Here is a 26,807-nt window from a genome sequence, read left to right on the forward strand (position 1 = left end):
ATTTGCCCAAGCAGGTAGTCGTTGTGCCGCAAGTTTAAGACGAACCTCTGAAAACTGTGAAGCTTTTCATCGCACTCCTCCGCAAAACGTTTCGCATATGCCTGTTCACCTTCGGGGGGAAAAGCCTTTCCTCTTCATAAAGTTAGTTAGCCAGCACCTGAACGCTTTAAACTGGCTCTGCATTAGATCTTTTTCTAAGGCTAATTGCATAGCCCACACTTATAGCAGTTTTGCCGTCACGGGCCGCTGTGCCGCTCGCTGCTCAAGCACATACTCGCCGAGCAGCTTTTCAATTTGCGGAAACTGACCCTGCTGTGGTCCACTGAAGCCTTTGCGTGAAGCTTTGCTGTCGACAATCTTCTGCTTTTGTTTCCGCCAGTTCCGCACGCACGTTTCGGGACTTCCGAACGACCGCGATGCGGCCCGATTTCCGTTTGTTTCTGCACACGCGATGACTTTTCATTTAAAAGCGGCATCGTGGTGCACTTGAGTTTTTGGAGTCGGCCCTTTCATGCCGATACTAATGCACTACAAGATGACGAACTCCTCAGCACACGTACAAAGTGCCGCACATGGGAAACACATAGGCAGAAATGGCCGACGCGCCATGCCGATGCACGTAGGGGGCGGCCATTTTGAAAATGCCGATGACAATAGAATGACTGTATTCGTTTTTTTTTTTTTTTTCACACTCGATTCTAACACGCATGCGATTTGTGAACTCGCTTAACCGGAGAAAAGGTGCGCGTTAGATTCGAGTAATTACGGTAACAAAACACAAGCAAACAAAACGCTAGCGGCCGCTGCTTGTTAGGTCGTGTTTTTTTTTTCTTTTTTAGGCGAGAGTCACTCTTGCGCTAAACTTATTACATGCTGGCGGTAATATATAGCACAATCATGAACTACTTCCTGCCAAAATATTTTTCTTTTAGCTCATGGAGAAGTTTTTCCGTCATAGCCATGATGATATAGGAGGAAAAGCCGGCAGAAGGCAGTCTATTCATTTTATTATGAAGGCCATTTGCATGGCGTGTGGAGGACATGATTTGGTAAGAGCCAATTCACAACACGAGCTTGCGAATGCTCTCTGAATGATCTTCTAATGTACAAAATCAAAAGGCTCTCTCTAAGCACTTGCTGCATGCTGCCAGCAGATAAGATGTGAGCTAAATTTCTAGTTATAATCTAAAACTGCAATAAACTGTAAGATGGCACTTTGTGTGAAAACACTACACCTTTGCTGTCTTGTCTAAAGCTAGTTAAAATATATTCACTATATCAGTGTAAGGTTATTATTATTTTAAGATTAGGATTACTTTCACGGATATAATAAAAGAATTAAGTCGTCTACATATCTGAAGGCCCTGGAAGTATGCCTTGATCAGCAGCATGGTCAGGAACCGGTGAGTAGTCAATAATGGCTAAAATATATTACAGTAGACTTTTCTTAAACCGACCTCGAAGAGGATTCATAAAACTGCTCCATTTATCAGAAGCTTCATTTAAGTAAACAACACTTATTTAGTGAACCAAGACCTTTAATTAAATTGCACGAACCTCACCTTACTCATGAGGATGAGTAGGAGAAAAAAAGGAGTGAAGAGTGGTTTGTTTGGCAAGCTTGAGTTTTTTTTTCACAAGGTACACACCCATTCCTGACAAACTAGCTAGAAATTCTGGACAAGCCTCATGCTCAAAATAGCGCTGCAATAGTTCAACACCCTCTTTAGCTGATCGGTCTGGTGGCACCACTGCACTGGCAGTATTGTCATCACATTCATCGCAGGAAGGCTGATCCTCATCTTGCACTTCGGCAATCATTTCCTCGACAGTCTATTCATGACAGGTACGAACATTTTCATCAATTGATTCGTAGTCCTGCACGAATCAATTGAAAAGGGGCAGAGGGCACGACCTGACTGAATACCGTCTCAAGGTCTGCATCAACAGGGCTTTCTTCTTCATCAGGTACTGCTTTCTTGCGCTTGAAGGCCAGCATGGTGAAAGCAACTGTGTATTGTTGTTGCCTTCACTTGCTCGCAGACACAAGCCAAAGTGTGAATGGCTACCAATAATCTATGCTGTAGCATTTCCCGCTGCCTGCTCTAAGCAGCATTTAATGAAGCCATTATCTACAGTAATGAACTTTGTTGTTCTGAATAACCCCTTGATCCATCGGCTGGATCACTATCGTGGCAAGAACTCCTGATGGCTTGGAGTCCTTGAACTTGACCGTGAACATTCCTGATGAAGACAACCTTCCTGCCTTGCCTCATAAATCTTGAGTCTTTCTCCCAAAGCCAGTTTTCGAAAATGGCCATGGTCATCCACGCTCTTCCGTTCACACGGTATGCAACGGGAAAGTGTCGAACGCCTTTGAAACAACATGGGTGCTTTGATTTTCCTATTGCCAACAGCTTCAATTACTCATCTCCTGCAAAGTTTGCACCCACCGGCACAGTGATGCGATCTTTACTGCGTTTTCCTCCACTACAGGCTTCGCCTTTGAAGGTGAGAGTCTTTGATGGAAGCGCCTTATAAAAAACAGCAATCTCGTCAACGCAGGAGATGTCTCGTGCATCAAAGCTTATCTGAAGTTCCTTAAGCCGCCCCTGTTGCCAGTCGGTACAAATGTATCTGTTGACTGCACCACTGTCACCAGAGATTCCTTCGAAGACTAGGCCATGGCGTCTTTTGAAGTGGCTGAGCCTTAGGACAAAGTTATTAACACCCATTTGCATGGCGATGGGTGTTAATTCTCGAGAATTCTCAAGCTGTCTGCTCAAGAATTCGTCTGCTTATGGGCAAATTGAAACTCCGTGCACGCTTGAACCACAGAAAAATAACTTTTTCTAGTCGTTCATAAGGCGTCCGCTTCAGTTTAGATGTAAAGGTCCCGCTTTTCTAGTTGTTCATAAGGCGTCGTCCGCATCAGTTTAGATGTAAAAGTCCCGTTTTTTACAGCGCCTTCTATCTTTTCTCTGTCTTTGTAGATCCGCGACAGCGCCGATTTCGGGATGTCATATTTTTTCGCCACCTCCGTCTTGTGCAGGCCGCTTTGATCGAGCTCCTGCAAAATTTGCAGCTTTTTTTTAGGCGAGAGTGCATGGTGCGGCCGTTTCCTTTCCATCTGGCTAAAATAACACCGTGATCTGCCGCACAATTGACTCGCTGACTCGGCTCCCACAGTCACAAGCGAGAATAGCTACTGGATTGGCTTGTCTCGATCTCAAGGTATTGCCATGGTTGTGAGACTGGTTGTGAGCGAGTAGTTCCGTTAATGAGGCATTTTTGTTGAAGCAAGTTTAGTTTGTTGGGAGTGCACTGTAAACGGGACAGGAGCAGCACAAGATCCTATACACATGGCCTGCCCCTGAGTGGAAAAGTCTACGTCAAAGGAGATGAATGTGGCTTGTGCATTTTGCCCAGATATTGTACTATAGATAATACACCTAAAACACTGCACACATATTCAGTGAATTTCAGAATGTGGAAGCAAAAGTGCTACTTTACAAATGTGGCTCTAGTTGAGCTGGCTTCTTGAGCAGTAAAGTCTGCATTCATGTGTACAGCGGTGTAGAGTAGAATCTTCTTGATGCATAATACATTTTTTGGCATAATATACTTCTGACTATTCCCTGCTAATGTCCCTTGGAAAAAGTGCTTTTTCATGCGTTTCATACAATCACATTGTTGTTCAAAACAGGATAATATGCATCGTAAACTTACTTACAGCGCAACACCAGAAAAAATACAGGACAGGAAAGGAGTAAAAGAGAAAAAAAAAGACGACGCCGACTCACAACTGTTGTTTATTGGAAAAAACAGGGTAGTAAATATATAGGTACTGGCAGCCTACATCACAACATACGCAGAATACGAGGTGCACCGAGGTAGCGTTGTCACACTCATGGCAATAAACAAGATTGGCCTAAATAGCTTAATTCTTTTTCATGCAGTGTGATGGATCGTTCACTAACGCACTTGCTACCCCTAATCTTTATAAGATATCCCTCAGCGATTTCTCTTGTTAGCTGGTTAGGATGCTTGAAGATGATGGTGGTTCTCTCAAAAATGGGACGACAACCGCATGACCTGCAATGTTCCGGCAGATGAAGTCGCGCGATCCCTTGAAGATATAACTCATGCTCCCTTAAACGAACATTCACACATAGTTTTGTTTGTCCCACGCACTCCCTACCACACGATAATGGAGTTAAATACACAACTTTTTTACGCATGCGATGTACTTGTTTTTATGATTCACAGCGCATCTCCCTTTGGCTTGTTTGTTCCTCAGCGCATTATCAACCATCGGGCTAATGTGACCTACCTTATGTTTGGCGGAAAAAAGAACGTCGACACCATACCTTGAGCCTACGTTTTTTAGCCCATGTGCCAATGTTTGGCGGAAAAAAGAACGTCGACACCATACCTTGAGCCTACGTTTTTTAGCCCATGTGCCAATTTGTGTACATAAGGAAAAACTGCTCTTTTTCTTTTTCCATTAGAATTTTCTTGAGCTCCTCTGTGTTTCACGAGCTTAACGCTCCGAACCATTGACCCACGCACAGACGAAATAACCTTGTAAGAATACCCAGCATCTACTAAGCGTTTTACCTGGTTATGAAAAGCAGTATTTGACACGTGCACACAGAATTTCCTGAGTGACGCACTAAGGATTGTCTTTGCAATCACTTTCTTCACAATCTTAGAATGGCTAGACTTGTAGTTTAAGATAGGCTTCACTGATCTTGGGTCATATTTTCAACACAAATGATTTTTACCAAAGGTTAACTTTAGGTCAAGAAACTGTAGCTCGTAATCCTTACAGACTTTGTGAGTGAAGGTGAGGCCTATACCATGCTGACTGAACAACTTGAGAATGTGATTGCCATGAGTGTGACAATGCTACCTCGGTGCACCTCGTATTCTGCGCATGTTGTGATGTAGGCTGCCAGTACCTATATATATACTTTTCACCCTGTTTTTGACCTTGACCTTGACTGATCTATTTAGAAATCCTGCCTCTATTATTCGGTACACTAGCTCAAACCATTTTCCAACAAAACAGAATTGGCATGCTGCAGAGTTGCTGAGGATGGCAGCTGTGACGATGACACATTAGAAACCAGAAAAAGCCATGGCTACTGGTATAACATTGCAAATCACTTGTAGCCTCATCATGAATGCCGGGCTGAGTAAATGAACTAATGCGGAAATTGGGGTCTGTCTGTCTGTGTGCCTGTTTTTTCTGGTTCTGTCTGTGACTTGATTGAGCCACCAGAGTGAAAGTTTAACCCCTTGCTAAATGCCCACCCATCTTGATCTCCTGGTTGCTTTTATACTAGTGAAGATTGTCAATCAAAAGCAAATATTATACACATTTGGGTACGACATCAACACGTGAGTATTATGTAGTGTGTTGCTTTATTTCTAGAACGCATGTATACTTGTTGTTGTCACAATAACATGCAATGGAGTCAACCTGGGAGACAGATACCATTGACAGTTGCTGTTATTCTTTGCTTCCACCTAACACCAACCTAACCATTCGTAAGCAGTGACTACGTTCGCTATCATGACTCTGGTGACAGTGATGGTGGTTGGGGCCTTTGTTGTATAGTCGATCGCAGATATATCAAAATATTAACTATATCGAACAGTTGAAAAATCCCCTTGAATTTCCCATGCGTGTATCGAACTAGGACATTCGGTATATCGAACGCGGTGCCGCGCCAAAGCCCAGAAACTGCATATTTCCTAGCAAATATTGATCAATTTAGGTCGCGTTCCAACAAGTTACGATATTTTTCGTGTCCAGGCGATGGAAAAACTATGTTAGTCCATCACGCTGTTCTGGTTCTTTGCACGGCACTTGCGAGTACATCGGTACGTTTGATGCACGATCTGTAGGTCTTAGCACGTGGGCATAGTCGTTTCCAAAAGACCGATTGTCGAGGGCACCGAAATGAGAATGCGAAGTGACTTGGCGATCTCAGAACAATGTTCGCATGTAGTTCGCATTCTTTTCCTTGTTTGTTAGCGCCCAATGGCATGCGAGCCTGAAAAGCATGGCCTTCGAGATGTGCAACCATGTGACAAATTTTTTGATGTTTTCAGTTTCAGAACCCCTGTCTCAGAGATTATGTTTTTATTATCTTTCTGTATCAAAGCTGCTAAAAGCGCTAGCTGCCAGCTAGAAATCGACAGTGACATCGATATCGCCAACATGTAAACGATTAGAACTCAGACAAACTCGGCATTGCGTCTTTTGCACCTCGTGGTCTTGTGTACTTCTTGCCTCGCTCAATATAAATCCTTATTCTGGAGTTGAACTAAAGGTTGACCCACACGTAGTGATAAAAATTATGACTGGCCCTTGAAGAGACGTCAAGTAGAAAACTGTCGTAAATGCTTCTTGCGGGCCAGGTGACGACTTCGGGTGCTTCATGACCGCTTACAATGATGTACAGTGAATTCTGCGACTTATCAGCATTTCCGGGCACATCACGAACAGTAGTGACTTCATCAGTACAGATGACGTATTGTTTCCGACTGCATCGATGCCGAAATTTTGGCTGCCGTTGTTGGTGCAACGGAAGTGTAACCGTGCAGTTATAAATGTACCAACACATTTGCTGCCACTGCTAACCAACCTTTTGCCGCACTACAAAGCTTGCATCGGTGTTCTGCGTCAATCGAGGTTGGGGCCGAAGGAGCTAAGTTCACTCATTTGAAAAGCTTCAATGATATTAAGGATGACTAGAACTTTACGGCGTGCAAGAAGCAAGAGAAGTTTACCGACTAAATAAAGTGCGGTAACCTGCAGTTCGCATTTCGTTTTTGAGCGAATCGTTATGTTAGTTCTTGTAACGATTTCTGAGGCCCGAGATTCTTCAATTCAGGCCTTAAATATGCATATTTTGTATTTTTTATTCTCGATATATCGAACTATTTCGCGATACCCTTCGAGTTCGATATATCTGGGATCACTGTATTACAGTAAAGGTGTATTCGGATTACAAGAGCCCGATGAATGAAAGAGTGGGCATGTTTTACACTTCGCTAAAATCACATAGCGCTGCTGCCTACCAGCTGCTCTGCATTCTAGAAAACTTTCGTTTCTTGGTATTACTGCCACATGGTGTCCACATGTCACGCAGTGTTTTCAAACAAAAGACTATAGACTTACTGCACATACGGGGCCAATTTTTGTTTTATTATTATTATTATTATTATTAATAGCGCAGATGTTGTTGGTTCAGGCTTTCATGTCTAAGGTTAGCGTAGAGCTGATCACATGGCGTCGTATTGTGGCGAGGGTGTGGCTTGGTAAGAAGGGAAGGCTGCTATGCTGTGCTTCGAGAGCTGAGGGCGGAGGATGTGGAGGAGTGAACCTTCAAGAAACGCACCAAAAGAGAGTGACGGCAAGGCACAGTGAAATGTAAGACAGCATGCGAGTGCCAGTGTGCAGCAGTTCGTGCCTTCAAGATAGTAAACATTTCCAATTTTGCCAATGAAGAAGCCACCCAACATGAGCGTCGGCGAGAGCTTACTTGAAAAGGGCATGTTGTTGTCGAGCCAACTGCAATGCTAGCGCAATAGGAGTCAAATCTAAACGCCAGGAATGGAACACATACAAAACATAAAAGTACAATATACGTAGTGTGATGGAGGACGGGCATAGCTGTCTGGATTTGTTTTGCTTATCGAAAGAATTAGATCCTAGACATTGAAAATAACAAAGTTCAGAACTAATTGACTAACTACATCAATGGTGCTCAATAAAAATGAGTTGCTGACAGGGTATACATATTTGTATGCCTTTTTTTCTATTCTCATATCGGATGTTGTGCTGTGGTTCACCATGCATCACCAACCGACTCAAATTTTCCCATTTCTATGCACACTTGCCCGCCTTTCTTTTTACACCTCTTTGGTTAGTATAATTTTCACATACAGTTGAACCCCTTTACAAGAGACATGCACCGGGAAGAAATACTTGTATTTTATAGGAGTTGTCTCCTATAAGCAGGGTACCATGTATGCATTTTCTTAACCCCTACTTCTATGTAAGCCCAATGGTGTCCTGTATAGCCATTTGTCTCTAAAATCAGTGTCTCTTATAAAGAAGTTCTACTGTACAGTCAACTCATGTTTTTGTAAACCTCAATTACCGATATTTTTTTTGGTTAACAACTTTTTCGAAAATAGTCTTCCAAATGCCCATTGGTTTAATGCAAAAATATCTCACTGTACTACGACTTTCAGAATGCCAAATGTTTCAGAATAACGTATGTACTGTTTTGCTGTACCGGTCCAAGGTGCCTCACAAAGAGTGGGCGAAGTCGGGAGACACTCTCTCCTTTTGTCTCCTTTGTGGGCATTTCGTAAAAATGCCTAAATAAATAAAAATGAAATAAAATATTAAATAAAGTATCGGATTTTATCCCCTGTTATGCCAGCGAGTCCTCGTCAAACGACCGTGCCTCTGAAAAAGGCAATCTGGGTCAAGGCCAGCCCGCAGTCTGCCTGGCGCGATCACCTCGACGGCGTGAACACGCGCGGCGCTCCTCTGGCCCACGTGCAGTGAGTCAGTTGCGCACGTGACAGCGAGCCGGCGTCCTCGTGTCAGGTGGTCTGACGCATGGCGCGGCGGCCCCCATTGGCGGAATCTGCCCGGACGACCCGCGGCGCTTCTGATTGGACACTTTGGTTGGACCCGGTGTAAATAAAAGAAGCCCTGCGGCGCGTCGCGATTGGCGGTCCTATGTGAGAGGCGTCCCCGTGTCGGAGTGCCGACATGTGTGTGAGTCAGCGGTTTTAGGCGAAAGGCTGACCTATGTGTTAGAGAGAGGAGCTCGGCTCTTCGAGTCTCTGCCGGCCCCAGTGCCGAAATTGTAACGCCTCTGTATATATGCTGTACATAAACCTTGTTTAACTCACCGTCGTCTCGTCCGCTCGTCTCCTCAGCTCTGCGCAGAAGCAGTCGCGAGCTGAGAAACATACGCTACCAAACGGCTGGTGACCTTCCCGGCGGGGTCGAAAGCAGTGGCGCCTCCGGGACCGCGTCGGCGTCGCCGTCTTTCGCAACAGTGGTGGCTTCGGCGGGATCGGTCCGCCGTTTCGCAACAGTGGAGGTCAGCGGCGGGATAGGCCCGGCGCTTCTCAACAGTGGTTGGCAGCTGCGGGATCGGCCGGCGTCAGCGACATCGATGCGGTGAGTGCCTGATGTTTTCCCCTCAGTTCACCAGACTACTCTAGCTCAGGTTGTAGTAGTTTAGAGAAGGGCTGTGTGAAGCATTAAAGTAAGCTTTGATCGTTTCAAGCCAAGTCGAAGCGCTTTGAAACCAAAGTTAATGCAGAGGGGGTAAACACGGCAGTGTTAAAATTGCTTGCGCGTCTTGCTAGTAGGCTTATAGTGGGTACGGCAAGTAGATTCTTAACAGGGGCAAACAGCAAGAGGCTAGTGTGAACGATGGAGAACCTTAAAGTGAAGGAACTCATCGAAATTTGTGAGGAACTCGGCATTACTTTGGGCCGTGCGAAACGAAAGCAAGCGATCCTTGAGATCATGAAGGATGAGGGAGTGTCGGCTGAGGAAGTCGATGAGGCCTGGGTGGATATTAAAGCACGCCGTGAGGAGGCTGAAAGGCGAGAAGTAGAAGCTCGCGAACGTGAGGAGGCTGAAAGGCGAGAAGCTCGTGAAGAGGCTGAAAGGCGCGAAGCTCGCGAACGTGAAGAAAGGCGCGAAGCTCGCGAACGTGAAGAAAGGCGAGAAGCTCGCGAACGTGAAGAGGCTGAAAGGCGAGAAGCTCGCGAACGTGAAGAAGCTGAAAGGCGCGAACGTCGCGAGCGCGAGGAGGCCGAGAGACAAGAGCGCCTAGAGTTGAAACGACTAGAATTGGCAATCCTACAGTGTTCGCAGGCGCCTAGCGCAGCTTCTCCGACGATTCAGGTCAGCGGTATTAGAATTCGGGATCAACTGCCACCGTTCGTAGTGGGCGAGGACATGGCGAAGTATCTCGTCAAGTTTGAACACGTCTGTGAGCGAAATGCTTTGGAGCAGTCTCTTTGGGCGCGGAACCTGCTAGCTCTTCTTCCCGGCGAAGTGTCCGACGCGATAACTTGCTTGTCGAGGGAAGCGTTTGAGAGCTATGACGAGGTTAAGGAAGTGCTCTTGAGACGTTATAAGTTGTCACCCGAGGCTTTCAGGCAAAGGTTCCGGTATGCTAAAAAGGGGAATGAGTCACACGTTGACTTCGCGTTTCGTCTTAAAGCCGATTTGATTGAATGGCTCAAGGGCGAAGGTGTTTATGACGACCGCGATAAAGTGGTGGAATGCGTTGCATTGGAGCAATTCTACCGCTGCATCGAGGAGGATGTCAAACTTTGGCTGCAGGACAAACTTGGTGAAGTACAGCTAAACAAGGCAGCAGAGTTAGCTGAGGAGTATTATACTCGCCGAAAGTTGCATAGCAGGGCAGTGCGCGTTGAAAAGGATGAAAGAAAAGAGGGCTTTTCAAAGAAACCTGATCAACGGAAACCCGCTCCGCACCGTAATTTCAAAAGGGACCCGTCTCTTACGAAGGACACTGTAGAGGAAGGGAAAACAGAAGCGGAAAAATCGAGTGAGGTTTCTAAACAACGCACTGATACCACACGGGCGTTTGAATCACGGAAGCCGCTAATCTGCTACAACTGCAAAAAGGAAGGGCACATCGCGAGAAACTGTCAGGAAAAGTTTGCCTTCGCAACGATCCGAGAATCAGAAAAAAACATGCGGTTGTTGGAGCCGTATCTCCAAGAAATTAGGGTCAATGAGAAAACGTGCCGAGCACTTAGAGACTCAGCGGCAACCATGGACGTTGTCCATCCTTCATTGGTGTCTCCGGATGACTTCACAGGAGAATGCGCGTGGATCAGGCAAGTCGCCGAGGAGCAGAGTGTTCGCTTACCAATCGCCACCGTTGTCATTGAAGGCCCGTTCGGTAAGCTTTGCACCGAAGCGGCTGTGTCTGCCGCGCTGAATGGTCGTTTTTCTTATCTTTTCTCCAACAACTCGGAGCAGCTTCTCAAAGAGCAGGGCAAATCGTTCTTCCCCAACTTAGCGTGCATGGCTCTCACGCGATCGCAAGCGCGAAAGCTTTCGCGGAAGCTGGACTTGGTTCCATGCGGTGAACTCTCAAGTGACCTTGTCGGCGGGTCGACGGAACCCCAAAAAGGAAATTTTCCGCATGAGTCATGTGAGCAGTCACGCGAGCGGCCCGTCGCGGGAGCGGCCGGCGCGGTATGCTCTGGGGGAGACGACGTGGCGCCTTTGAGTCAGAGCGAGAGGGATGCAACGCTCTCGCCTGTAGCGGAAAGTTGGAGCGAGCTGCCGAGAGTTGATCGAGAGACGCTCATTCGAGGGCAGAGTGAGGATCTCTCGATTGAAGCGCTAGTGGAAAGCCAAATTGAAGCGCTCGTGGAAAGCCAGAAAAACGCGGCAAAAGTGCTGTCGAAGGAGCACTACGAGAAATCGGGGAAGAAGCGCGCTTTTGATGTTGATAATCAGGTAATGCGGCTGCAGCCACCCAAAAGGAACAAGCTTGAGGTTGATTGGGAAGGGCCCGCCAAAGTATTATCGAAGCCTTGCGATACAACTTATGAGGTGCAAGTAGGAAGGCGGCAGAACAAAATTTACAACTTGGTGAAACCCAATGTTCAACATCAAGCGGTCGTAAATCAGCTGTTGAAGGCTTCAGAGGAAGAGGAAGCAGAAAATTTGAGTTCTAGTGAGGTGATCGAAGGGGGATCGAAAGTAATCCGGGAGCAGATAAACCTAGAGCCTAGCTTAAGTGAAAGAGGACCTGAGAAAGAGGACCTGAGAAAGATTGGTTCCGAGTTTGAAGACGTGTTTTCGGACCGCCCCGGAAACACGAGGGTGATCGAACACGATATCGAGCTAAGCGGTGAGGAGTCAATCAGTAGCAAGCCGTATCGTTGTTCCCCTGTGCAACGTCGCAAGTGTGAGCCGCTCTTGGTGCCGCATAGGTATCGTCGCCTAAAAGTGGCCGGTTACTGAGGTGGAGCATGTTGCTCCACAGCGCAACTTTGACGTTCGCTAAAAAAAAAAAAAAAAAGGGAAAGCTAAACGCTAATGCAGGTGCATTGAGCAGTGCGTTCTAGCTAGTACCTTCTCAACCTTTCGGTTTCTGGCTGGCGATTCGGGGCAAAATTTTGACCTCATCACGACCTGGGCTGAGCGCTCTCGTTCAGAGTGATCTCAAGGGGCCAACTTTATGTGGTATTCTAATTCGTTACGTTGTTGTACGTGGGAAAAAAAATTGAGTTGTCATTTTAAGAGTCTTTTGTCCCACATGTGCCTCTTGATGTAGAGGGAACGAAATTCCGATAGACACGTAGATAGGTATATGTTGTTCTATACTTTGTCTGGTGTTCTGTTGGGTGACCGAGGGCACTTGCTTGTGTCGTGTGTTGTCTGTTGTCGAACCGTTCTTAGCAAGTTGCAGAACCATCGACAAGTGCTGAAACCGAAGATGGTCGGAAGAGACGAGCGAAGTTGGCCAGCAAGTTGTGGCGACAAGCCCGTGGAGCTGGGATCCGTCGTCAAAATGGGATGTGTTCCCGGAACAGTCTGGAGCTGTAGTCTCCCCATGGCCCTGGAGGCGAACCTGGAGGGACCTGGCGAACGAGCGCACCTGACATCCGAGCCCCGTGGAAGCAGCTCGTCTTTCCGGTGCATTGTCTGGCGGCGGGGGTGCTGTTATGCCAGCGAGTCCTCGTCAAACGACCGTGCCTCTGAAAAAGGCAATCTGGGTCAAGGCCAGCCCGCAGTCTGCCTGGCGCGATCACCTCGACGGCGTGAACACGCGCGGCGCTCCTCTGGCCCACGTGCAGTGAGTCAGTTGCGCACGTGACAGCGAGCCGGCGTCCTCGTGTCAGGTGGTCTGACGCATGGCGCGGCGGCCCCCATTGGCGGAATCTGCCCGGACGACCCGCGGCGCTTCTGATTGGACACTTTGGTTGGACCCGGTGTAAATAAAAGAAGCCCTGCGGCGCGTCGCGATCGGCGGTCCTATGTGAGAGGCGTCCCCGTGTCGGAGTGCCGACATGTGTGTGAGTCAGCGGTTTTAGGCGAAAGGCTGACCTATGTGTTAGAGAGAGGAGCTCGGCTCTTCGAGTCTCTGCCGGCCCCAGTGCCGAAATAGTAACGCCTCTGTATATATGCTGTACATAAACCTTGTTTAACTCACCGTCGTCTCGTCCGCTCGTCTCCTCAGCTCTGCGCAGAAGCAGTCGCGAGCTGAGAAACATACGCTACCAAACGGCTGGTGACCTTCCCGGCGGGGTCGAAAGCAGTGGCGCCTCCGGGACCGCGTCGGCGTCGCCGTCTTTCGCAACAGTGGTGGCTTCGGCGGGATCGGTCCGTCGTTTCGCAACAGTGGAGGTCAGCGGCGGGATAGGCCCGGCGCTTCTCAACACCCCCCAGATCTCAACAACACTTTAAAGTAATGAGTAGCAATTTTAAAAAGTCACTCGCAACTGTAAAAACAATGCTTAGCTTCGTACCTGCCACTACCAGCATTCTCAAACAGCCCCCATATTTCCTTATTAGCCAGCTCTATTCAAATGTGCGATAACCCTATTGCCACCGCCATCGCCTGGTACTCGTTTTTCGCGTCGGGTTTCACCCTGTTGCCTTTTTTTTCGTTGGGCAGCTCTGCTTGGACGCTTGTTGCGTGGCTGTTTCCTAGTTTCTTGGTTTGTGGTTGAACAGCTCCGGAAGCAGCACAAAAGAAATGCTACAAAAGTGAAAAATGTGACGCGAATGATGTGCAGGATGACGTTGCCGTGGATTACCCGTGCATGCTTCACTAACGCTTGAACACTATGCATAGTGTGACGACGAAGCATTTACATGAGCGTAGCTGATGAATAATATGATCAATACCATTCACCATTATAAGAAAACGGTGATGAGTGTAAAAATGATGTTGAAACAGCACGCGCGAACCAACGTAGAAAATTGGTATTTAACGCCAATGCTTCACAGCGCGTAGGAAGGATACACATGCTTGAGAGTTAGTCTTTCAGCAGTCGAGTTGCCCATATCAAGATAGATCACGCTCTTCCTCAAATTGACACCCGCTGCTTCCATAATCTATTGTGTGTTTTTTCTCGCTTATTGGAGCATAACACAGTCGGTATAGACAGTACAAATAGGTGACTTACGTGTTTGCATTTACGATTTTTGCACAATTCTTTAACACTTTCACTACAATGTCTTTTCAAAATAACAAACGATTCTTTGCAGTGGTTTAGGACGCGTTGTATTCACATTTCATGTAGCAGGTTTTATTTTCCGGTTTCCTTGAAAACTTCAACGATCATCCACTTTTACAAAACATTTGATACTGTGATGTGCTACACTAATCCAACTTTTACAATATCCAAGCATATCAGATTTTTATTTTATGAACTACTTTCAATATTTATGAAACATGCAGTGTAAGTATGCACAAAAAGGAACACAAGAAAGTAGTGTGCTCTCTTTCTGTGTCCTGGTTGTACATGTGCGCTGTGGGTTTCGTAATGCTTCACCAAGCCCAAGCTCGCTCTCTTGTACACTACAGTCACTTAATAGTTTTTGGTGGTAGCTAAGAAACCAGGGTTACCTGGGGCTAATCAGTAGCATTTTTGACAGCTTTATGGTTACATTTCTTCTGCAGTAAGTATGCAAACACAGCTTTCGTCCTTAAGCAGCTTGGATGACGATTACGGTGATGCATCCAGATTGCACATTGTAGCGGTACTCACTTTCCGTTGGCGAGGCTACCATGTCCATCAGGCGTAGGTCTTCATCAGCAAGCAGGTCATTGAGGAGGTAGTCTGTGGGTGTGCATACTAATGCAGAGTTGGCCACACTGCTGGTCACGTTGCCCATGCTTGCCATTCCCGGCATCATTCCACCAGCAGCAGTCATGTTTCCCATTCCCCCATAGCCTGTCATGCCAATGCCAGGTGAATACAGATAGTCTGGAAAGTCCTGGCCATATGTGGGGCCCTCGCTCATTGACGACCCATTGTTACAAGGAAGCCCTGTGCAGGCTGTTGCTCCTGCAAATGTAAAAAGCAAGGAAAGATGTGAAAATATTCAAACAAGCATGCCTCATGGTTAATTAAAAATCATCCATTGATCAGGCTGCTCATGGTAAATGTTTTTAACATAATTTCCTGAATCATTCGAAGTGCAAAGTTTCAACATGCTTTTGATGTGCACAACACCAAGTCATTTCTCTAATGAGAACACTGCAAAAATCAATAAAAACTGGAGCATGTTAAGGGCATCATTCCTTTATTCATGCTCTGTTTATGAGGCTCACAATCCGGCATTGGTGCAACTACAAGCTCAGTGAGCCCTAGCTCATTCTTTGCATCTCCCCAGTGCTCCGTTGAAAGCTATGCTCCTTACGTATTGGAGGCTGACAAGTGGAAAATAACGGCGCTGCATTCACAACATAGGTCTAAAATGCAGCCAAGTCTCTTAAATGCAAAATTTCTTCATTTCTAGAGATGCCCAATAACGAGATATACTTCATGCACGGTGGGGAAAATGGCAACTTCTACAGCCATACTTTGCAACTCGGCAAAGGTGTCATAGGCGCAGAGAAGGTTACACATGAATTAAATGCTGACTGTTCAGAGCAACCAGAAAGATGTCAAGAGACCAAAAGGAGAAGAAAAACTAGCTAGAACAGATGCCACTTAAGGTAAAGCATAGCACTGCAGCTTAGCCAAGACAAGCAGACTGGAGAATCGCAGCAAAACAATTTTGAATTTTGATATACCTGACAAAGATAGTCTGTGTACTGGCTAAATTTCATCCAGAGAAAGACAAGGAATAAAAAAAAAGGGTAGGGAAATTAACTAGACTACATCCAGTTTGCTACCCTACATGTGGGGAGAGGAGTAAAAGAGAGAGAGGGGGATATGCACATTGCAAACCAGTGCGGGCTTTCATAGGAGGTGATGTAGCCTTCAATAATTGCACAAGGGCTCGTGTGGCTTTCTGGGATAATGACCACGTCCCCAAGATTTTTTCTCTTTGTAAGTCTCCAGGCTTCTGCTCTGTAGCTAAGTACCGGCAAGATACAGATGCTATATACATTCCTCTTGAGGGATAGTGGCAATCTACCTGTCATAATTTGACAAGTGCTTGCCAAATGTGCTCCAACCCATTCTTATTCTTCTAGTTACTTCAATCTCGTGGTTTGGCTCCGCGGTTATTACCTGCCCTAAGTAGACACAGCCTTTACAACTTGAAGTGCACTATTACCTATCTCGAAGCGCTGTTCTCTTTCGAGGTTGTTGTACATTACTTTCGTTTTCTGCAGATTATTTTTAAGAACTACTTTCCTGCTCTCCTTGACGAACTCCGTAATCATGAGTTGCAATTCGTCCCCTAAATTACTCAGCAATGCAATGTCATCGGCAAAGCGCAGATTATTAAGGTACTCTCTATTAACTCTTTTCCCTACCTCTTCCAATTCTAGGCCTCAGAGAACTTCCTGTAAGCATGCAGTAAATAGCAGTGGGGAGATTGTATCCCCTTGTCTTACACCCTTCTTGATTGGTATTCTGTCTATTTCTTTATGGAACACTAAGGTGTAGATCCGCTGTAGTTTTTTTTCCGGGATGTTTATATATGCTTTGTCAATGCCCTGATTCCGCAGTGTCTGCATGACTGCTGATATTTTTACTGAATCAAATGCCTTCTCGTAATCTATAAAGGCTATGTATAGTGACTGGCTATAGTATTCTGAGCATTCCTTTATTACATGATTGATAGTATGAATGTGGTTGATTGTTGAGTAGTCCGTTCTAAATCCTGCTAGTTCCTTTGGTTGATTGAATTCTAATGTTGTATTAATTCTGTTAGCAATTACCTTTGTAAATAGCTTGTATACTATGGAGCCTGTAATTCAAGTCCTTGTCATCTCCTTTCTTATGTATATATATGCTGTTAGCATTTTTCCAAGATCCCATCATAACTACTATTATATTAATAGCCTTTATATCACCCACTTCCTCATGTAATATCCCAATTGGGACCTTTGGGGTAATAAAATGAATTATTGAACCAACTCGCCCAAGCAGCAGTTTTAGCAGTGTGGTCAAAAGCCCAAATTAATGAAAAGAACTTAGCACCAAACCCAATTCAAAAAAGTATTTTCCAAAACAAATCAGTAAAGAAAGCAATGATTACCTTCTAATTTTGCCATAGAAAAGTTTTTTCTTTGTGTGTCCACTTAAAATTATTTGTTGTGGTGAAAATTTAAGTGTGCACATGGTGAAAATCTTGTTGTGCTCATTATCACAGGACTCAAGTTGAGGTGGTGAAACAAGGACGTGAGGTGACACATCTCACGTCTCGATATACTTTTGAACACCCGCTTACAAGCATTCAAATAAATACTGTTCAGTTTCCCCCACCATTCTGCTTTAACTGCGCTTTAGCTTACTGAGCCAACATGTCCTGTGGTTGATAAAAGTAGAAACTAATAAAGTCACATTGCAATCAGGGCAAGCCAACATTCCTGTGATATCTAGAATGTTTGAATTTTAGTGATGTTAACATTCATACCCGTATTTTCAGTGTGAAATGCTTCCATACCAGCTTGCAGGAACTTCTCGGTTTCATAGTCCAGCTAGAAATACAGTCGAACCTCAATATAATGAACCTGGGTATAGTGAATTATTAACTATGTGGAACTTCAGCCATAAAGTATAAGGAAACGCATGTATTTTGGCATTCTTATAACAAACTAATTCGAATGTGAAATAGATATACCGAATTTCCTACGTAGTAGTACGAGCGCTTTGGGAGCACGCGTTCGGCTCCTCCACAGTATAGCGGGAGCTCGCAACAGCCTGCTTTTACATCTGATCTGATGCATCGTTAGTGCGTTAACAATATAGTGGTGTAAACAACAAACGGAGGTGATAGTTTTTTCATTTTTTTCTTGTTGTATAGGCAACCCCTTTCGAGATTGGCATGGGCATTTTCAAAGAATACGGCGGTTTCTTTAACATAGATCTAGTGATGTGATGCACTTGACGCGCCAGTAGAATGGAGTGGCCTAGAGGATCAACAGCAGTTTACGTGTCGCCATTTCTAGCTTACGGTGCATTTGTTTTTGTGTGGCATTTCCACCTTTAGCACGTTTTTGTGGTGCTTGGAGGTGTTGTGCACCATGACCATGGTGCTAAATAGGAAGAAATGGACTGCCTTGATGCATGCAACGAAACTGGAGATCATTTGACGCGTCGACCCACAGGTCTCGAGATCGAATCTCGGCTTTGGCCATTACGTTTTCAGTGGAGGCACAAACGCTTGTACTTTGTTCAGATTTGTGCGAGGAGGAGGAAAAGAGTACGTGGGTACAGAATTTTCTGAACAGTCCTTTTGGGACTCCACCCTTCGAAGCACAGAGCTCATCCCTCAGCTCAAGGCTGTCCAGGGGGCCTGGGCCGCCGCCGAAAGACTGTGTCTACCAGTCCCGACTTGGGTGGAGCCGCTGGATTGATTGGCGGGGCTTTCGGCATCGCTTTCTTTTTCTCAGGCCCTCAATAAATTTCATACTCACTCACTCAGGCGCAAATGCTGTAGGCCAGTAGGCTCAGATTTGGGTGCACGTTTAAGAAGCCCACGTGGTTTAAAATTTTCGGAGCCTTCCACAAAGGCATCGCTCATGATCATATAGTGCTTTTGGGATGTTAAACCCCAGATATTATTATTACTATTATTATTGTCATTCAACGTGCCAAAATATAAGAAAACAAGTCAGCCATTGCTAAGCTTTTAAAATACCAGGCAGCTTGTCGAGTACACTCTTGAGGCAGAAAAAGGAGATTATAGAGAACAACGGTGAGAAGCAGGTCAACTCACTGTCGACCCGTGGCATTCGAACACGTCGCAGAATGTTTCCACAAGTGGTTTGTCGATGTAACAGCTAGGAATATTCCAGTGTTGGGGCCAATGCTGCAGCAAAAGGCAAGGAACTTCATGCTCATCCTTGATGCCAAATATTTTAGTGCCAGTGTAGGCTGATTGCAATGTTTTAAAGGGCCTGTAAACCACCTCCGATATTTTCAAAAATTTCAAGTAAACACGCGCATCGCGTGCAGTATGCCGTTGCGATCAACGATTCTACTCGTGGCATTGCTACGAGGCGCCGGCGTGCCACAAGTTTCGAGAAACAATCTCTCCTTTTCTCCAGTCCTTTCTGGCCTCTACGTGACAAACCAAAAAATTATCTTTGACAGGTCGTTTAGGTATCCACACTAGCCACAAATAGGCTGTAGTTGGACGTCAAGAGCCTATGACTTTCAGTTAGTCTGCAAGCGGCTGCCTGCTCTGCTTGTTGATGTTCATCACGTTGCCCGTGCGTGTGCGTGCGAGGCCATCGTGTTGGCAACCCTTTGAGGTGTGAGCGCAATGCAGGGTTCATACCGGCATGGTTCGTATAAGCACGGGCAGGCACAGCAGTGGTGGTTCGCCAACAGACACGCAGTTGATAGAGTTGACAGAGGGATTGAGTAGCAGCAACAGGAAGTAGACGGTGTTTCAAGCAGCGCTTCAGCGATGATGTGTGCCACGCGAAATTGGGAGGGACACTCGACGAGAGGGCAAAGCGGCTCTGGAGAAAATACCATCGAGGATAGCACAGGAGAGATTGAAAGGAAAGATCGTCGCGGTTTCAATAATCAAACGCATCATACTCCACTATTAAGGCATGGTTTCAAAAACTCTCACGGCTCCATGTTTGTTGTACACTCGTGCACAATTTCCCCACCACAACTGAATTTCGACCTCTGGGTGGTTTACGGACCCTTTAGGAACCACTACAACATTGTCAGAAAAGCAGTGCTAAGTGAGAGCATGTCTGAACGCCAGAGCAATGAACAAGTGGCTACGAAGAGGCATACTTAATGCTGACAAAACAGGCATCTTTTGGCAAATGCTGCTGAAGTGAACTCTCGACACTCGTGGAAAGAAATGTCCTGGTTACAAGGTAAACAAAGCCCATATCATGGTCCTCCTTGTTGCAAACATGGGTGGTTCAATAAAGCTTCATTCACTTGTCAAAATTCCCAACCGCATGGAGAACTGCCGTGACATTCCAGACACTCATGATTTGAACCGAAAGTCATGGATGACACGTAAGCTGTTTGGAAAATGGTAGAGGGACTGGGATGGGGAGTATGGAGATTAAGGCAAGAAAGTCTGGCTCTTTGTCAATAACTCAATGGCACATTACGCAGATGTTCCATTGAGCAACACTAAGCTCATGCTCCTGCCATTCTCAAAGTTCCAGCCGCTCCATCAAGGCGTGCTTTTAAAAGAATTTGCAAGCGAAGGCTTATCAAGCAGCTGCTCATTTGGCTTCGTGAGAATGAGGAACTAAGAATTGACTTGTTCGGAGCAGAACAGATGCTAAAAGCCGCAAGGAAGATCATGAAGAAAGAAACAGTCGCTAAATGTTTCCGCACGCCAGTCTCACTGTTGGTGCCGAGAAAGTTGAAGAGCCCCGGTGGAGATGGTGTTATTAAAATGAAATGTAGAGCAATTTCTTGCAACTTGTAGACGACTTGTCCGACACGCTGACACTTCGCTGGACGACTTCGTTAGCGATGACGACGTGTTAAAGGCAGCTTCCGAACTCGCTGACATAGAAACTGCTGTGGAGGCGACATGCCAGGAACCTGAGAACAAAGCCAAAGAAGTTGAAGCTGCCGACTAGGACAATGAAAGGCTCAAGTTTATGGAATGCCTTGACACTGCAGAGCAAGGCATTATACGACATGCAGTCAGCCAGACAAAACAAACTACACTGCACAAATTCTTTTTGTCCCAATAAATGTAATTTTCTTCAATAAGTATCTCATTTCTTGTCTAGCCTGCTGACATCTTAGGGTTAGGAGATTATTCGGTGCAATTTTGTGTAGCGGATTCGAGCTACAGCAACTATTTTGCAAATTTCGTAGAGTTCGTTGTAGAGAGGTTGGACTGTAGAAACATTTTCACCACCGATACTAGCCAAGTGATTCCATTCGCTTAAAATTTTTCTCGATACATCTGAACCATATGAATGCATTCTACCAGAAACGTATAAAGACACCATGCCAGTGCAACTCGAAGACAAAGTTTTAGAAAATTTTGTGACTATACTGGGTCTTACTGTAAAACTCCATAGTTATGAATGCCTTAGACAATTCTCAGAGGAGATTTTACCTGGATATTCTTATAGGGAACTTTGTATTACATCTTATTCTATGAATGAGTGCAGGTTTCCAATTGCATTAATGGACATGACTTAACAACTCAGATAATAAAAAGGGAGAGGAGCCTTACTATACAGCATTGCACCAGAAGCTTCTATAGCGAGCCCAATCTTTTATTCACTACTGTATACCATGCTAGTGACAATGGCAAGATGCTTTACATGGCGTGACAATGCCTGGTATAAGCAGTCGTGCACTATAGGCACTAATGCATTTTTATTGATCTCGATGTTTCCTTCATCTATGGTGGCCATTATGGGTACAATGAAGTAGCACACTTTGGACGAAGAACACAACACTCCCAGTCTAAAGTGTGCTGCTTCACCATGATTAGTCACACACGAGCCCAGCTCTCAACTTTCAATAGAGGCCATTTCGTGGTGACATACCAAAGGCTCCAGCTCCATGTAGGTAAGTACCACTGTGATCCACAGGTGGAGGGCCAAGAGTGGCATTGTTGAGGAGAACGCCTGGGAACGGATCTGTGTAGTTGTGAGGTGGTGCACCCCCAGTGGCCATAGGGGGACCCTTATCTGCACCAAGGTCTCTATGCTCTGAGCCTCCCCAACATTCGTCAGCAGGATACAGGTCTGCTGCCTGCAGGAGACGAACAAAACCAGATTGCCAAATAAATGGCATCCACAGTGCACAACACTACAGCTACGACTCCCTTAGAGCAATGGAAACAAGCAAGATTTGGCATTCAAAAGCATAGAAAGATATATTTGCATACCACTGTTATGCGGGGCATTGTGTAATTACGTGTTCTTGTGAAGAAAGAAAACAGCACTGTATCTGCGTGTCTTGCCCTTTTTGTCTTCTCGCTTCGTGTTTTCTTTTCTTCAATTATAACCAAGCCACCTTTTTAAAGTTTTCTTGTGCCACTGTCGACACCATTAAGAATAAATTACTTCCTGGTCAAAACTCAGCCTTACACCGTTCCAATGCTTGCCGACTTGAAACGCTGACACATTGTGAGTTTGTGTAGCTGTTGTAAGGTGGTAACTGAGAGCCCAATGCAGGCACGAAAGCAAAAGGCACAGCTATGTGTGAACTTTGTGACAAAAACAGTGCCTCACTTTTGGGCAAAATAGTGCTGTCCAGAAAATGTCGGGCTAATCTAGGACAATCCCATAAATGGTGCCTGCCAGTAGCAAGTTATCTTTTCGTCCACTTTATTTTCTCCACATTTACACCAAAGTTGCTATAAATAACATCCCAAATACTTGCTTTGCTTTTAAAGTCTCCTAATTTTAATGACTGTTTTTTTTTTCTAAGACAAAAAGCAAGCCCTTAAAGGTACCCTTTCATTCATTTGTAGCAGGGTCTCATTCTGGCGGACCGAATATCTTCGGGTAGTATGCGAGGGATTGTTGGTCAGCTGCCAGCTCGTAAAAAAGTCATGCACATCGTGACACCAGCAGGCAGAAAAAGAATGTTCCCCACTTCTTTAATGGCTACAAGCTGCGCCGACTAACAATCCCAGAATTAAGTGCACGTACATTCTACGTCCAGAAAGTAGCACGACTCGAACCAGAAAGCTATAGGACCGAATTAAAAAATTTATTCACAGCCCTGACATATGAACTGTTTCAAGACCTGTTCCTTGTGCATCAACACAATGTTTCCAGCAACTCTCCCAATCACTGAAGGCTCCCTGAAACACAGAAACCTGAATGCTCTTCAGCTCCCTCAATACAGCACTGAGCTGCGGTACCGTCCTTCCACGTCTTGACCCTTTTCTATTGGAGGAAAAGAAAGGTATTTGAAAAAGTGACATCAGGACTGTAGGGTCGCGGCGAAGGCTTCATGATGTCACGCTTTGTCAGAAATTACATGAGACGAATGTGTATCAATGCATTAGCAATGAATTTCCACTCTTGAAGGGCGACCTGAATGTTGCTCATTTTCAACTTGCTCTCTTCCTACACAAAACAAGTTCTGCCACTCAAAAACGACTACGGCATCACTCCCACAAGCTGCCTTGATCATGTCATGGGTCGTACCTGCCATTTTATCCAGTTTAAGACTTCAGCACGTAATGCTGTTTAACAAAATTCATTGTGGGGATGAAAAGGCATCTTGATAGGAGTTAACCTTAAACATCATCTACATGGCGTGAATGCCTGGGGACTACTGCTTATTGATGCGCTTGTAGCCACGTCCCTTCACTACCCAACACCAAAGTAGGACCATTCCTTGCCCCCTCAGCTTTACTAAATTTTGGTGGGAACAAAAATCAGTCTTAATACTTTCTGGAAAAATCCTATGTATACCCCATAAAAAGTACAGAGAAATGAACACTGCTGTAGCTCGGTTGGCAGAGCATCACATATATTCTTTGAAGGTTGCAAGTGTGGTCCTGCTGTAGTGGCGAGTTATTGTTTCGTCCTCGTTACTTTCTTTACATTTACATGATCATTGCTATATACAGCATTCCTTATACTTTCATTGGCTTTCTTGCCAGTTCAATTAACACTGCTTCTAACAAAGAAAACAAACGAGCCCTTAGTACCCCCCTCCATTCATTCAAAATGGTGTGATCTCACATAGAATTTCAAAAAGCTACGTGTCACAAGAAATGGATACTAAAAAAAAAAAAAAAACTGGTGCAATCTGAAAACTCATCAATATTACATGAATCTCAAAGTGCTATTTTGCAAGAGGGAACGATCTCAAAGTTTGTTCTGCAATGCTATGCATGGATCTCTGGCCAGGAATGCTAAACAGTGGCCTGCTCGGCAAGATAGGCCTATTTCTAATCTAATCCTCTCATAGGTAACTTTTTATTATTGCTCAATTCACCTGTCAGAGGCTTCCAGTTTTTATTAAGGGATGACACGGCTTTAAATAGCGAAATATGGCAAAAAAAAAATTATTTTTTGAAGATCGAACTTTCAGCTTCTGTAACTTTTTTTTTTCTTACCTGATTACAATATATCTACTCTGAAAACCACGCAGAAGTGCTTTAAAAAATTTGTTGCACTTTCTTAGGTGGCAAAAATTATTGTGGAAATCGCGGCAAAAAAAACAGCGATTAAAAAATATTGTAGCTCCACGGTGGCGCAGCTTGAAGGTGGCTTCTTGTGCTCATCAAAAAGGTAATTTCTTCACGTTCAAATTCTCACTTCAGCTGGCTCCTCCATTCAAAAAGAAGTGCACAGGAAGCAAATACTTGAGGGTCACTTCGAAACCTTCAATTAGCCGCGTTCGCCACGTTGCCCCTACTATCCTCGCCATTTGTCTGGTCAAAGCCTCCTTGATTATACTTGCCAACAAGTTTTCTTGAAAGTACTGTGGAAGCTACAGAACTTAACTGCATGCTTGCTAATACCTAAGAAATAGCACTTAGCTTTACCAATAATTTTCTCTTTAACCTTTCTGAAATGAATCCTACTTTAATTATTATGACGCTCAAACAGTTGCGGAAGGTTGTAAGTAATGTAAAGTTATTGCTTAGTTTGCAAAAGCGCCTTCCTTTTCTTTTCGATTTCTTAGACAGCACTGCCTTTTCAGCACATCCATTTGCTAAGGCAAACATGGCACCCATGAAGTAGTTACAGTATGCTAGAAGGAAAAGTGTGTTGTGTGCTGCGAGAAAGAGGGTCCTTATATAACAAGGACTGCTCCACGTGCCACTGGAGGGCACTGCTGGTCACAACTAGGAGCGCTACGCTCGCCACAGTGTTAGCTCTGCAAGTGTATTGCGTGGCTGGTTTTTGTATCGTTCCTAGTTATTCATGCAGAGATGCAGCAGTGTATGTGAATAATAACCAATGGAATGCCACCTAACGATAAATTCTGTGCCTTCTACATTAGCAGCAGCGTTTTTTTTCACTGTTTTTGCAAGTCGAGCCTGTTTTTAGTTTTTTTTATAATTCAAAATTGGTATTATCAATTAGTGACCTAGCTTTTCACACATTAACTCATAAAGCATATAAACGTCTATATTTATTGCATATGAGTGTTTGTGTTCAATCGTGTGCAATTTATATCTTTTTTATTGCTTGGCATGCTGTACAGTCAGGAAGCTTCAAGCCATTGCATCTGTGTGGTGCTTGTACTCGTGCAACTGGTCGTGCACAACAAAAGACACATGACAAACAAACTTCTGAACTCCATTCGCAATTCAAATTTTTCCAAAGCAGCAACAACCTCTGGTTGCTAGGACCAAGGAGGAAGCGAAGGCCAGAGTGTTTCTGGAATTAGGAGACCTCCCACCAAAATTGAACACGGAACCTACACCGCTTCGAAAATAAACGTTTATTCCTTCCTTTCTTCCAGCTGCTCCTCTTGATTAAACAAAAATATCTTTACAAAGAAACAGAAACTTATCAAATGAATAATATTGTGTTTTTACATGCAGAAACCCAGATATTATCAGTTATCAACCCACCTAGTCAAGAAAGCTGCTCAATTACATCGCCTAGCTTCAGGTGTTTCGCTTGTTCTTTGTTGGAGCTGTGCTTCTTTAGTGACTTAAGACAGTATCAAAAGAAGTACATTAAATTCATTATGTGTGTCACATCCTCGCTCTTTTTTGTTTGGTTTCATCTGCCCTAAGCTAATCTTTACATTGCTAAACTTCGCTTTAATTCTTATGGGGTATTTTACAAAGACTGTCTTGCAGACCATCTGACACATCTGGAAAGCTGATTGAGTACCAGCTTTCTCAGATAGTATTTACAATAAATAGCATGAGCATCAAAGTAATATGCTCAAAAAGAACACCTCATTAAACAGCAAGCATTTTTCAGCAGTCGGTCTTGGCAGATCCTAATGATAGTATCATCAAGGGCTCCATTTCCACGCCAGGGCATGAAGTCAACTTGCTCACGTTGTTGATCATTAAGTCTGCCAGCTCGCTTCTTAATTTGAATAAGTATTTTTCAATCATACCTTGCGATGCTCAACAGCGCTGGCAGCAAGCAGCCGCACCAGCAGCGTTAAGAGAACTGTAACTAAGATGGCCGAAGTACGGCATCCAGAAACTTGTGCATGCGCAGATTGTCTGGCGAGGTTGGTCTATTCAAAATCAGTGCTAAGCCTGCCAATTGTCAGCACTGCCAGTCCTGCCAAACAGTCACCTCCTGCAGCCCCGCCCCCTCCGCATCACATATCCACACAAAGTGGTGGTGCAATTTCAGTTGACATTTCGTCTGCCTGGGGCACACATGTATAAGCATGTATACGCCACCCCCATTGTCGTCTCCACTGCCATCAGTGTCCAAAAATAATTATGAAAACACCCGAGAAATATGGAATCGCAGAAATCCACAGCATGGCAAGTCATTTTCAGTTTGATTCTCTTCTGCGCAGCGATTCTGAAATCAAAACCGGACCGAGCACCGACGAGGAAGCTGGAGAGGCAAGCTTGGGCCACCTTAGCTGGCGAGAAATGAATGCTATATGCGTGTTACTTGTTTGCTATAACTGTAGCTTCAAATAATCAC

At 44.9% G+C, this 26,807-nt stretch overlaps 1 protein-coding gene across 3 annotated transcripts in view; it reads right to left on the reverse strand.

Annotated features, from left to right (window-relative positions):
- Positions 1 to 26,807, reverse strand: part of LOC119172518 (NFE2 like bZIP transcription factor cap-n-collar) — a 230,236-nt gene that overhangs the window by 47,065 nt on the left and 156,364 nt on the right. For all 3 annotated transcript variants that reach the window (XM_037423660.2, XM_037423659.2, XM_075893929.1), the window contains 2 exons: positions 21,744 to 21,951; positions 14,827 to 15,126 (listed from right to left, as the gene is read on the reverse strand). In XM_037423660.2, coding sequence (XP_037279557.2) covers positions 14,827 to 15,126; positions 21,744 to 21,951 — 508 coding nt within the window. The remainder of the gene's footprint in view (positions 1 to 14,826; positions 15,127 to 21,743; positions 21,952 to 26,807) is intronic.

Source organism: Rhipicephalus microplus, chromosome 4 (assembly GCF_043290135.1).
Source record: "Rhipicephalus microplus isolate Deutch F79 chromosome 4, USDA_Rmic, whole genome shotgun sequence".
NCBI lineage: Eukaryota > Metazoa > Arthropoda > Arachnida > Ixodida > Ixodidae > Rhipicephalus > Rhipicephalus microplus.